Source organism: Phoxinus phoxinus, assembly GCF_949152265.1.
Source record: "Phoxinus phoxinus genome assembly, chromosome: 21".
In the NCBI taxonomy this organism is placed as follows: Eukaryota; Metazoa; Chordata; class Actinopteri; order Cypriniformes; family Leuciscidae; genus Phoxinus; species Phoxinus phoxinus.
This window is the reverse complement of record NC_136896.1, coordinates 8,834,910-8,847,957: the sequence shown is the minus strand read 5'-3', so window position 1 is coordinate 8,847,957 and position 13,048 is coordinate 8,834,910. Positions and strand designations below refer to the sequence as shown.

The window sequence follows — 13,048 nt, the reverse complement described above, 5'->3', positions numbered from 1 at the left end:
GACCACTAGGCTGTGGCAACCTTGGAATTCAAAGCACTTTGATTGATATTAGAAGATCCTCCTTGTGTAAAAAATACAGGGGGAACGGATTTCGACGGCTGTTTTTTGGCCGTCGGATTCTGTTCCCCCTGTAAAATAAACAGCTGTCGGAATCCGTTCCCCCACTCCCATTATGAGGTGTTTTAGTGGCTTAAAAAAATCTTATTTTATTTTGTGTGGGGATGGAGCTTACCTGGCACCAGTTTAAAGAAATATATTTTCGAGTTTTTACCTTTTATTGTGAAAGGAAAATATTGGATAAAAAAAAGCCAGCGAGCTGGGACTTGAACTTGGGTCACCTAAAAATCTTTACCTCTAAATGTCAGTGCCTGGATCACTAGGCTGTGGCAACCTTGGAATTCAAAGCACTTTGATAGATATTAGAAGATCCTCCTTGTGTAAAAAATACAGGGGGAACGGATTTCGACGGCTGTTTTTTTGGCCGTCGGATTCTGTTCCCCCTGTAAAATAAACAGCTGTCGGAATCCGTTCCCCCACTCCCATTATGAGGTGTTTTAGTGGCTTAAAAAAATCTTATTTTATTTTGTGTGGGGATGGAGCTTACCTGGCACCAGTTTAAAGAAATATGTTTTCGATTGGATAAAAAAAAGCCAGCGAGCTGGGACTTGAACTTGGGTCACCTAAAAATCTTTGGCTCTAAATGTCAGTGCCTGGACCACTAGGCTGTGGCAATCTTTGAAATAAAGCACTTTGATAGATATTAGAAGATCCTCCTTGTGTTAAAAATGCAGGGGGAACGGATTTCGACGGCTGTTTTTTGGCCGTCGGATTCTGTTCCCCCTGTAAAAAAAAAAAATAGCTGTCGGAATCCGTTCCCCCACTCCCTTTATGAGAGGCGTTGTAGTGGCTTAAAAAAATCTTATTTTATTTTGTGTGGGGATGGAGCTTACCTGGAACCAGTTTCAAGAAATATATTTTCGAGTTTTTACCTTTTATTGTGAAAGGAAAATATTGGATTAAAAAAAAGCCAGCGAGCCGGGATTTGAACTTGTGTCTCCTAAAAATCTTCAGCTCTTAATGTCTGGACCACTAGGCTGTGGCAACCTTGGATTTCAAAGCACTTTGATAGATATTAGAAGATCCTCCTTGTGTAAAAAATACAGAGGGAACGGATTTCGATGGCTGTTTTTTGGCCGTCGGATTCTGTTCCCCCTGTAAAAAAAAATAGCTGTCGGAATCCGTTCCCCCACTCCCATTATGAGAGGCGTTGTAGTGGCTTAAAAAAAACTTATTTTATTTTGTGTGGGGATGGAGCTTACCTTGCACCAGTTTAAAGAAAAATATTTTCGATTTTTTACCTTTTATTGTGAAAGGAAAATATTGGATTCAAAAAAAGCCAGCGAGCCGGGATTTGAACTTGTGTCTCCTAAAAATCTTTGGCTCTAAATGTCAGTGCCTGGACCACTAGGCTGTGGCAACCTTGAAAATAAAGCACTTTGATAGATATTAGAAGATCCTCCTTGTGTAAGAAATACAGGGGGAACGGATTTCGACGGCTGTTTTTTGGCCGTCGGATTCTGTTCCCCCTGTAAAATAAACAGCTGTCTGAATCCGTTCCCCCACTCCCATTATGAGAGGCGATGTAGTGGCTTAAAAAAATCTTATTTTATTTTGTGTGGGTATGGAGCTTACCTGGCACCAGTTTCAAGAAATATATTTTCGAGTTTTTACCTTTTATTGTGAAAGGAAAATATTGGATTTAAAAAAAGCCAGCGAGCCGGGATTTGAACTTGTGTGTCTAAAAATCTTCAGCTCTTAATGTCTGGACCACTAGGCTGTGGCAACCTTGGAATTCAAAGCACTTTGATAGATATTAGAAGATCCTCCTTGTGTAAAAAATACAGAGGGAACGGATTTCGATGGCTGTTTTTTGGCCGTCGGATTCTGTTCCCCCTGTAAAAAAAAATAGCTGTCGGAATCCGTTCCCCCACTCCCATTATGAGAGGCGTTGTAGTGGCTTAAAAAAATCTTATTTTATTTTGTGTGGGGATGGAGCTTACCTTGCACCAGTTTAAAGAAAAAATATTTTCGATTTTTTTACCTTTTATTGTGAAAGGAAAATATTGGATAAATAAAAGCCAGCGAGCCGGGACTTGAACTTGGGTCACCTAAAAATCTTTACCTCTAAATGTCAGTGCCTGGACCACTAAGCTGTGGCAACCTTGGAATTCAAAGCACTTTGATAGATATTAGAAGATCCTCCTTGTGTAAAAAAAATACAGGGGGAACGGATTTCAACGGCTGTTTTTTGGCCGTCGGATTCTGTTCCCCCTGTAAAATAAACAGCTGTCTGAATCCGTTCCCCCACTCCCATTATGAGAGGCGATGTAGTGGCTTAAAAAAATCTTATTTTATTTTGTGTGGGGATGGAGCTTACCTGGCACCAGTTTCAAGAAATATATTTTCGAGTTTTTACCTTTTATTGTGAAAGGAAAATATTGGATTAAAAAAAAGCCAGCGAGCCGGGTTTTGAACTTGTGTCTCCTAAAAATCTTCAGCTCTTAATGTCTGGACCACTAGGCTGTGGCAACCTTGGAATTTAAAGCACTTGATAGATATTAGAAGATCCTCCTTGTGTAAAAAATACAGGGGGAACGGATTTCGACGGCTGTTTTTTGGCCGTCGGATTCTGTTCTCCCTGTAAAATAAACAGCTGTCTGAATCCGTTCCCCCACTCCCATTATGAGAGGCGATGTAGTGGCTTAAAAAAATCTTATTTTATTTTGTGTGGGGATGGAGCTTACCTGGCACCAGTTTAAAGAAATATATTTTCGATTTTTTTTACCTTTTATTGTGAAAGGAAAATATTGGATAAAAAAAAGCCAGCGAGCCGGGATTTGAACTTGTGTCTCCTAAAAATCTTCAGCTCTTAATGTCTGGACCACTAGGCTGTGGCAACCTTGGAATTCAAAGCACTTTGATAGATCTTAGAAGATCCTCCTTGTGTAAAAAATACAGGGGGAACGGATTTCGACGGCTGTTTTTTGGCCGTCGGATTCTGTTCCCCCTGTAAAATAAACAGCTGTCTGAATCCGTTCCCCCACTCCCATTATGAGAGGCGATGTAGTGGCTTAAAAAAATCTTATTTTATTTTGTGTGGGGATGGAGCTTACCTGGCACCAGTTTAAAGAAATATATTTTCGATTTTTTTTTACCTTTTATTGTGAAAGGAAAATATTGGATAAAAAAAAGCCAGCGAGCCGGGATTTGAACTTGTGTCTCCTAAAAATCTTCAGCTCTTAATGTCTGGACCACTAGGCTGTGGCAACCTTGGAATTCAAAGCACTTTGATAGATATTAGAAGATCCTCCTTGTGTAAGAAATACAGGGGGAAAAGAATCCGACGGCAAAAAAAACATATGTCGGAATACGTTCCCATTATTAGAGGTGTTGATGTAGTGGCTTGAATAAAGGTTGATAGTGTTTAGTTTGAGGATAGAGGTTAACTGTCATCGTTTACATTGAAGCATTTGGCAGATTTTTTATCCAGAGCAACGTAGATTGAATTTCATGGTACACATTTTGTATTCTTTCCAGTTTCTGCTTTCCCTTGGAATCGAACCTATGACCTTAGCATTGCAAGCACCAATGCTCTACTGTTTGAGCTACAGGACAGCTCTTTAAAAATATTGTATTAAAAAAAAGTCAGCGAGCCGGGATTTGAACTTGTGTCTCCTAAAAATCTTTACCTCTAAATGTCAGTGCCTGGACCACTAGGCTGTGGCAACCTTGGAATTTAAAGAACTTTGATAGATATTAGAAGATCCTCCTTGTGTAAAAAATACAGGGGGAACGGATTTCGACAGCTTTTTTTTGGCCGTCGGATTCTGTTCCCCCTGTAAAATAAACAGCTGTCGGAATCCGTTCCCCCACTCCCATTATGAGAGGCGATGTATTGGCTTAAAAAAATCTTATTTTATTTTGTGTGGGGATGGAGCTTACCTGGCACCAGTTTCAAGAAATATATTTTCGAGTTTTTACCTTTTATTGTGAAAGGAAAATATTGGATTTAAAAAAAGCCAGCGAGCCGGGATTTGAACTTGTGTCTCCTAAAAATCTTCAGCTCTTAATGTCTGGACCACTAGGCTGTGGCAACCTTGGAATTCAAAGCACTTTGATAGATATTAGAAGATCCTCCTTGTGTAAAAAATACAGGGGGAACGGATTTCGACGGCTGTTTTTTGGCCGTCGGATTCTGTTCCCCCTGTAAAATAAACAGCTGTCGGAATCCGTTCCCCCACTCCCATTATGAGGTGTTTTAGTGGCTTAAAAAAATCTTATTTTATTTTGTGTGGGGATGGAGCTTACCTGGCACCAGTTTAAAGAAATATATTTTCGATTGGATAAAAAAAAGCCAGCGAGCTGGGACTTGAACACGGGTCACCTAAAAATCTTTGGCTCTAAATGTCAGTGCCTGGACCACTAGGCTGTGGCAATCTTGGAAATAAAGCACTTTGATAGATATTAGAAGATCCTCCTTGTGTAAAAAATGCAGGGGGAACGGATTTCGACGGCTGTTTTTTGGCCGTCGGATTCTGTTCCCCCTGTAAAAAAAAAATAGCTGTCGGAATCCGTTCCCCCACTCCCTTTATGAGAGGCGTTGTAGTGGCTTAAAAAAATCTTATTTTATTTTGTGTGGGGATGGAGCTTACCTGGCACCAGTTTCAAGAAATATATTTTCGAGTGTTTACCTTTTATTGTGAAAGGAAAATATTGGATTTAAAAAAAGCCAGCGAGCCGGGATTTTAACTTGTGTCTCCTAAAAATCTTCAGCTCTTAATGTCTGGACCACTAGGCTGTGGCAACCTTGGAATTCAAAACACTTTGATAGATATTAGAAGATCCTCCTTGTGTAAAAAATACAGGGGGAACGGATTTCGACGGCTGTTTTTTGGCCGTCGGATTCTGTTCCCTCTGTAAAATAAACAGCTGTCGGAATCCGTTCCCCCACTCCCATTATGAGGTGATTTAGTGGCTTAAAAAAATCTTATTTTATTTTGTGTGGGGATGGAGCTTACCTGGCACCAGTTTAAAGAAATATATTTTCGAGTTTTTACCTTTTATTGTGAAAGGAAAATATTGGATAAAAAAAGCCAGCGAGCTGGGACTTGAACTTGGGTCACCTAAAAACCTTTTGCTCTAAATGTCAGTGCCTGGACCACTAGGCTGTGACAACCTTAGAATTCAAAGCACTTTGATAGATATTAGAAGATCCTCCTTGTGTAAAAAATACAGGGGGAACGGATTTCGACGGCTGTTTTTTGGCCGTCGGATTCTGTTCCCCCTGTAAAATAAACAGCTGTCGGAATCCGTTCCCCCACTCCCATTATGAGAGGCGATGTAGTGGCTTAAAAAAATCTTATTTTTTTTGTGTGGGGATCGAGCTTACCTTGCACCAGTTTAAAGAAATATATTTTCGATTTTTTTACCTTTTATTGTGAAAGGAAAATATTGGATAAAAAAAAGCCAGCGAGCCGGGACTTGAACTTGGGTCACCTAAAAATCTTCAGCTCTTAATGTCTGGACCACTAGGCTGTGGCAACCTTGGATTTCAAAGCACTTTGATAGATATTAGAAGATCCTCCTTGTGTAAAAAATACAGGGGGAACGGATTTCGACGGCTGTTTTTTGGCCGTCGGATTCTGTTCCCCCTGTAAAATAAACAGCTGTCGGAATCCGTTCCCCCACTCCCATTATGAGGTGTTTTAGTGGCTTAAAAAAATCTTATTTTATTTTGTGTGGGGATGGAGCTTACCTGGCACCAGTTTAAAGAAATATATTTTCGATTGGATAAAAAAAAGCCAGCGAGCTGGGACTTGAACTTGGGTCACCTAAAAATCTTTGGCTCTAAATGTCAGTGCGTGGACCACTAGGCTGTGGCAATCTTGGAAATAAAGCACTTTGATAGATATTAGAAGATCCTCCTTGTGTAAAAAATACAGGGGGAACGGATTTCGACGGCAGTTTTTTGGCCATCGGATTCTGTTCCCCCTGTAAAATAAACAGCTGTCGGAATCCGTTCCCCCACTCCCATTTTGAGAGGTGTTGTTGTAGTGGCTTAAAAAATGCTTATTTTATTTTGTGTGCTTATTTGAAACCACCACGAGATATATATAAAGATTCAACTGTCAGAACTGTCTACAAAACACTTTAATAACAATTTTCACAGCCTCCTTTAAATAGCTTATTTGTGACATTTTTCTCTTACAGTAATAGTGACAATGAAAAAGAAATGGATCACTTTATATGTTTCACATTACATAAAATGGATTTACATTAATGAAATGTATGGCTCGATCCCTACAAATGCAGCTTTACAGGTTTTGTATCATATTTTAAGTGTTTTTTTGGTTCTTTAACCCATCAAATAACAATGTTTAAACAAAAATAATTTGTTTCTTTTTGGTGCATATAAAACATCATTGTACGTATAAAACATTGCATAATATTTAAGAGGGTCTAAAAATACTAACTGTCCATCCAGAACCACCTCTATAAACAAACAATGAAGTGTGTTAACATCATAACATTACATTTTCATGTATTACACATTTAATTTGAATTCATGCAAACAATGAATTCTCTGAGCTACTGATTTTTTCGTTCTCCATCTGTGGAACCCTTTCCTGCTGCTGAGCCCTTAACTGTCTTTGAGGTCTTGACTTTTGCAGACTTGACAGGTTTCTCACTTGTTTCTTTGAGTTCAATCTCCTCTATTTCCTCTGTGCTGTTATTCTTGTCCACCATCACCTTACGAATTTTCTGCTTTCCTTTCACAGGAGCAGAGAAGGTAAGTGAGGCTTTATTAAATTCTAAGGGAAAGATCCCCACGTCCCCATCAAAGCGGTTCTTGGCCACCTGAAGGGACCTTCGACCAGGACACGTCACCAACTTCTTCTCCTGAAGGATGAGCACGTTATCTGCCTCCTGACTGGCCTGATATGAGGAAAACTATACATTAGACCTGTTCGATCTTATTATACTGTAGTAGTAGTAGTATAGGTTAATGCCAAACAAGTTCTTAAAGGTATAGTTGTGAAAGAAGAATGTCATATACACCTAGGATGACTTGAGGGTGAGTAAATCATGGGCTAATTTTCATTTTTGGGTGAACTTTCCCTTTAAGTGAGCTAACTACATAAAATATTATTTTACATGGAAACTAAGCATGTAAAATACTGTTGGATGTAAATTGTACAAAGACAATAAAGAAATTATCTATCTAATATCTGGATACGAAGTTTACAGCTCAACTGAAGTTGCAGAGGAATAAACATGCAGAGGTGGCCTTTATCTACCAACCTTGGCTGTGCCAAAGATGGATGCTGTCTGCAGGTCTTTATCATCCTCTTCTTTCCGAGGGTGGATAATTAAAGTCACGTGACAGCAGCTGATTGTGGCAAACTTCCTGAATGCTCCAATTATGTGATCTTGTACTGCAAATCTGAGAAAAAACATTTGTAAAAATACATTATCATTAGTAATCAATATATTAATTATGAATACATTTTCTGAATTTTTTTATTATTATTTGATTACCGGTAATTGGTAAGGATTTAAAATATATATATTTTATAGAAGTCTGACTCAGAAAGAAAAAAACTCACTTGATAACAGAGCAATGAGCACTATAGAATTCCCATGACTATTTAATTTCCATGATTTTTCCAAGCATTGTAATCACAATTTTGAAATTCCTCTATATTTCCATTTTTTTCCATGGGAACTCTGAATAAATAGCATATTAAAATTGTTGCCTCACTTGTCCAGAGACAGGTTCTCTTGGCCCATCATAAACTGCAGGTTGTCAATGATCACATGACTGATGTCGTACAGGTAAACGGCATGCTGCATGGTTTCCAAAACAGTCCTGACAGGTACAAAAATGGAATTTCATATTTAAATATCATGAGAAGATGATGGTCCTCTGCAAAAGGAAAATATACAAATATATCTAGAGCCTACATTACAAATCATGACTTGCAATACAATACCTATTAACAATCAAACTATGTTACATTTTAACAAAAGAGTGGCAATGATTTACTTGATGTTCTGCTGTCCATGGAAGGTCATAAAGTAGAGAGGAAGATCCTCAAACTTATCAGCCCACATGTCATATTGGTCCAGGTTCTCCTCCAGCCTTTGCTTGGCAAACTGGGTCAGCATAATTTTGGCCAGGCGCACATTGTTGATTTCAAAGCTGCCCCATAATGTGTTGACACCCTGCATGCACAGATCTAGGGCACACTCGCTGATGAAGGTGGTCTTTCCACTGCCTGTGGGACCTACATATACAAATATACAAGAATAATATAATATTTATTGTTTAGTGACAATGATTTATGCACATATTTATACTTTATTTGTTTACTTTTATTTATATCATACACATTTATATAATTATAAATATTTGTATTTTACATTTAATAAATAATAAAAAACCTTTGAAGAAAAAAGGTTAGAGTGCAATTAAGCAAAACATAGCAATCCTGTGTTGACTGTACCTGTAAAAACCGTCAGCTCCCCTTTGCGATGACCTTTAAGGATTCGATTAAGCTCAAGGAATCGAGACCACTGTATCCCAGCCACCTGCTCCACATTGGCCAGTTCCCCGTACACATCCTCCCGTAGCTGTTTGAAGGACAATATGGACTTGTGGGCAGCAGGGATGGAAGCCTTGATAATTCGCACCAAGTTCCTGCCCTGGGCCAAAGCCTCACTGGGGCATGGCTGAAACTCCCCTGGCCGGATCAGAGAGCTGCGTTTCAGTCCAAGTTTCCTGGAGAATATTTTTGAGGCTTCCCAGGAGCGCATATCTCCCCCAAGCCACAGTGTGACTTTCTTGAATTGCTCCAGATAAGGCAGGAGGATCGGGGGCAAAGAGCTTACACCCCGCGGCAAGGCCAAAGACGGAAGACCAGTAGCCTGACTCACTGCCATGCTGTCCACCTCACGTCCCGTGAGCACAACCTCACCGTCTTTCCGTCCTATTAAAGGCAGACCGAAGAGGTTGTGGTAGCTGGAGACTTTTGGTACTGTGGCTTCAGTGTAGACCACCCGTCCATCATCTTTCACGGCAGCAGAAAGCAATTTAACACCCCGGAGGCCCGAGTCACGTCCACTAAACCAGGGAAACACCAGACTCTTAGTGGGTTTGAAGAACCTGACCCCAAATTTCTTCAGTGTGGCATTGGTGAGTTTACCGATCTGAAACATGACTTTAACAAGCTGCACTTCCTCTTCCAGGAGGTCGGAAAATGGCACGGAGCTGCTCCATATTCGTTGCACCTCCTTCATCTCCATCTCTATTTCTTCTTGCTCCTCCAAGCTCTCAGGAAACCCCAGCAGCACATTAGGGCTAATGGACGTCTGACCCTCATTCAACATCACCTCAATGCAATCCTGGAGGTCCTCCCAGCTCCCCTCCACTAAAGTCTCTTTACACATAAACTGTCCGGTGGTTTTATCGATAAACAGCGAGTAGTTTTCTCTTCCAGATCCCTCAGGGGCTGGTACCAGAAAAATACTAGGAGCATGTAAGCAGCTGTAGCCATCATGGAAAGGGATATCTTTAGAACGAAGATACTGTTTGATATCAGTCACTGTGAGGGGCTGGACAGGGAAATCGATTATAGACTTTGCATCTTTTCTTAACGTTCTGCAGAAATATAAGGCAACAGCGGGTCTTAATCGGTTTTCAAAACAATACAAGTTTGGCCCCCTAAAAGAGTGCTGCTGGACTGGATTGAGGCAGGGCTGGCAAAAAGATAGATATCTCCAGAGAGAAAGATGAGAGGGCTTACAGGGACTACGGCCCATCCCCTGCCAGAGACACCCTGCCCCCTTGAGAAACCTGCTCCTCCACATTTGCTGTTAATTCAGAACATCAGACCTGCATTGATTATAGACAATTCACTCAATTACAATATGCAGTTTAAAAAATGTTGAATGTTGTAAAAAAAAAAAAAAGGCTGAAACAGAACAAGAAAAAAACACTTTCCTGTGATATATTGTGATAAAATAATTTCAATATTTAAACTGTGAATTTCAGTATATTCATATATTTAGATGAGATCACGAATATATACTGCATAACAGCAATAACATATCAATCATAACACATTAACAATCATTAATCCATTCATTTATAACAGGTCATTAGTAGTAGCAAATATCATGGAACTCTAATTAATATATTTTCATATATGAATGCACATGAACTATTCTAATGCAAGCAACGGATTAATTAATTAATTTGTATTTATTAACATATCTTTATTGCGAGGATTAATTAATTAAAGTTATTATAAAGCGTCACTGTATAAAAAATAACTGTATACAGTAGGTTGTATGCATGACCCCTAACGTAATTACTCAACCATTTATTATGTACGAGTATCTATAAAAGTAATGAAGCTAGTGAAGAGAAACTTTGGCGGGAAATATGTGTAAGAAACACATATACCGTAAATATTTGACATAAACTTACTGAACTGTAGGAAGCGCGCCAAACTGCATCATGTGTATGCATGTCCCCCACTGAACATGAGGTCCGAACTCCAAAATACTTCCGTGTGAAACATGAAACTCTTGCCGTAGTGTGTTAAGACAAAGCGAAGTCGACTGTGTAGCTTTATATCGTAATAAACATATATTTAGAAAATAAGTAAGCTGCCATGATGAAATTCCCTGTAATAAAGTTATAGGGAACTTTCTGTTTGTTACAAAACTGTATTTTAATCACTTACAATGCGCAGCTTCTATTTCCACCCGGACAACAATTTGTAACGTACCAGACATTACACATGTCTTCTGACGTCTGTCCTCTAAATCTAATAATCCAACGTGCGTGATATTATTCTAACCAATTCTGACAACAATCAGATAGTACGTTGAACTGAATGTTGCATCTCTGAAGAGGTGGACATGACTGCTCGAGGAACACCGAGTCGTTTTTTACAGAGCGTTCTTCACAATGGAGTGGGCCGCTATGTTTGCCAGCTAAAGCGAATCTCTCTGGTCTTCTCAAAGAAAGGACAGGGCTCTTTAGGAGTCAGGTGGGTTTACATCAACTGTGCTGATCATGTATAATAACATTGTACATAAACTACCCATAGAATGATCACTTTGTATGGAGAGTGAATAACTGATTATTTGTATTTTATTGTTTTGTTTGTGTATCCGAGAAAATATAACATAATATATTTATTATATAAAGTCATAATTTTCAAGAAATAAAAAATAAATTGTCTAGGGCTTATGTTAAATGTGTATGTATATTTGTATATATGTAATACAGTTCATGTTGCATATATTTGTGGTGTAATTTAATTGGAGTAGCACGTTTCAGTGAGATCCTTTGACATTGTGCATTATTTGGGTCGCTTATTGTAAATCATTTAATTCTAATGATATATATTCCTCCAGAGATTTCATTGAGGAAGGAGTGGTGGACTTTGCCAAAAATAACCCAGGAACTGTGATTTACATCTCCCCTCAGTCCTGCAGGATTCCTAAAATAGTAGCTGAATATTGTAAGTCTGACCTTTCCTGATATTTTATCAAAATGTTTTAATCTGCTCTACTGGCTTACAGGTACACCATATTGTTGTTTCCTGCAGTAATGACTAAATGTTTATACAATTGGAAATTGTCAAATATATATTAAATACCAGTGTGCTCACTGTTTTGATTTGATCTATGCAGTGAACGGTAATGTGAAGGAGGAGATGGTCACCAACAAAACATCACAGCAGATTGCCGAACTTATAACCAAGATGTCCGATCAGTCAGGACTGGACATCATCCGCATTCGAAAACCCTTCCACACAGACAGTCCCAGTATCCAGGGCCAGTGGCACCCCTTTACAAATCGACCCCCCAGCATCGAGCCAGTGGGCCAACAGAAAAAATAAGCAATTTGCTTTGTATTTATTCCCTGATTAAAAACTAAAATTCAAATTCAAAACAAATTCAACAGTACTGTGATCATTTAGATGTTTTAAGCAGTGGACTGTTACTAGACTGTTAAAATTATACTTTTCTGTTTGATGAATTACGACAGATTATTTGTGGCTTGATAAAGTTTATATAACAATTAAATTATATTATGCCCATCCAACTGTTTCCATTGGGAATTTATTTTCACCTAAAATGCTTAAAAGTAGAGGGTGAGTAATTTGTCCACTCCTTTATAAGCTTAATAAAAGCCTACTTTTAAAATATTGTGTTTATAGTGCATGTTCGACATGTTTATTTCTAAGCTTAGCGTGGCAAAACAGACTGGACCGATCTGTCTTCCTGTTTATTACTAGCTATAGCACCAAATGAACATCAGAAAGTATGTTAAAAGATTCAGTACATCTTAATGAAATGTATTATGTCTCATGTAATTGTTTAATTTCAAAAGCAGAAATACGTCAATAAAACAGCTTTCGTAAAGCCAATGATTATATAGCGTGTTAGGAAAATGAACTCAAGAGAGGAGCATTTTGCTAAATATATGCACTATATTACATATTTATTATATTTTTACTCGTATCATTAAACAAATATGGTCACACTTTAGATTAGGGTCCAGCTCTCACTATTAACTATGATTTTAGCCTCAAACTCCTAGTAACAGCTACCTTACCAACTATTAATAAGCAGTAATTAGGAGTTTGAGGCTAAAATCATAGTTAATAGTGAAAGCCTAATCTAAAGTGTGACCATATTTTTTGACCAAATATAATTAAGTTAAGTTAGATAATGAGTAGGATTAAGGAATGTAGAATATGTTCATGCAGAATAAGGCATTATTATGTGTTTTATGCTGCAACCAATTTCCTAATAATATGCATGTTAATAACTAGTTTATAGTGATAATTGGAAAAAGGAATATCTGAAGAACAAATAATGTTTAAACTAGAAATGTAGCCTGTCTTTCTACCAACACATTCCTGTCTAATGGCTCCAAAAATAGTAAATATACATCCATGACATT

At 38.4% G+C, this 13,048-nt stretch overlaps 2 protein-coding genes across 2 annotated transcripts; one reads left to right on the top strand and one right to left on the bottom strand.

Moving 5' to 3' along the window:
- Positions 1 to 6,192: 6,192 nt before the first annotated feature.
- On the bottom strand, positions 6,193 to 10,676 carry twnk (twinkle mtDNA helicase). The gene is made up of 6 exons (XM_079594928.1): positions 10,553 to 10,676; positions 8,568 to 9,955; positions 8,108 to 8,348; positions 7,823 to 7,930; positions 7,363 to 7,504; positions 6,193 to 6,996 (listed from the first exon to the last, which is right to left on the bottom strand). Exons 2-6 carry the CDS (start codon positions 9,928 to 9,930, stop codon positions 6,649 to 6,651), a joined length of 2,202 nt encoding a protein of 733 aa, XP_079451054.1. The 5' UTR covers positions 9,931 to 9,955; positions 10,553 to 10,676; the 3' UTR covers positions 6,193 to 6,648.
- A 131-nt stretch (positions 10,677 to 10,807) lies between these two features.
- Positions 10,808 to 12,567, top strand: mrpl43 (mitochondrial ribosomal protein L43). The gene is made up of 3 exons (XM_079594929.1): positions 10,808 to 11,120; positions 11,491 to 11,597; positions 11,770 to 12,567. Exons 1-3 carry the CDS (start codon positions 10,990 to 10,992, stop codon positions 11,976 to 11,978), a joined length of 447 nt encoding a protein of 148 aa, XP_079451055.1. The 5' UTR covers positions 10,808 to 10,989; the 3' UTR covers positions 11,979 to 12,567.
- Positions 12,568 to 13,048: the final 481 nt, after the last annotated feature.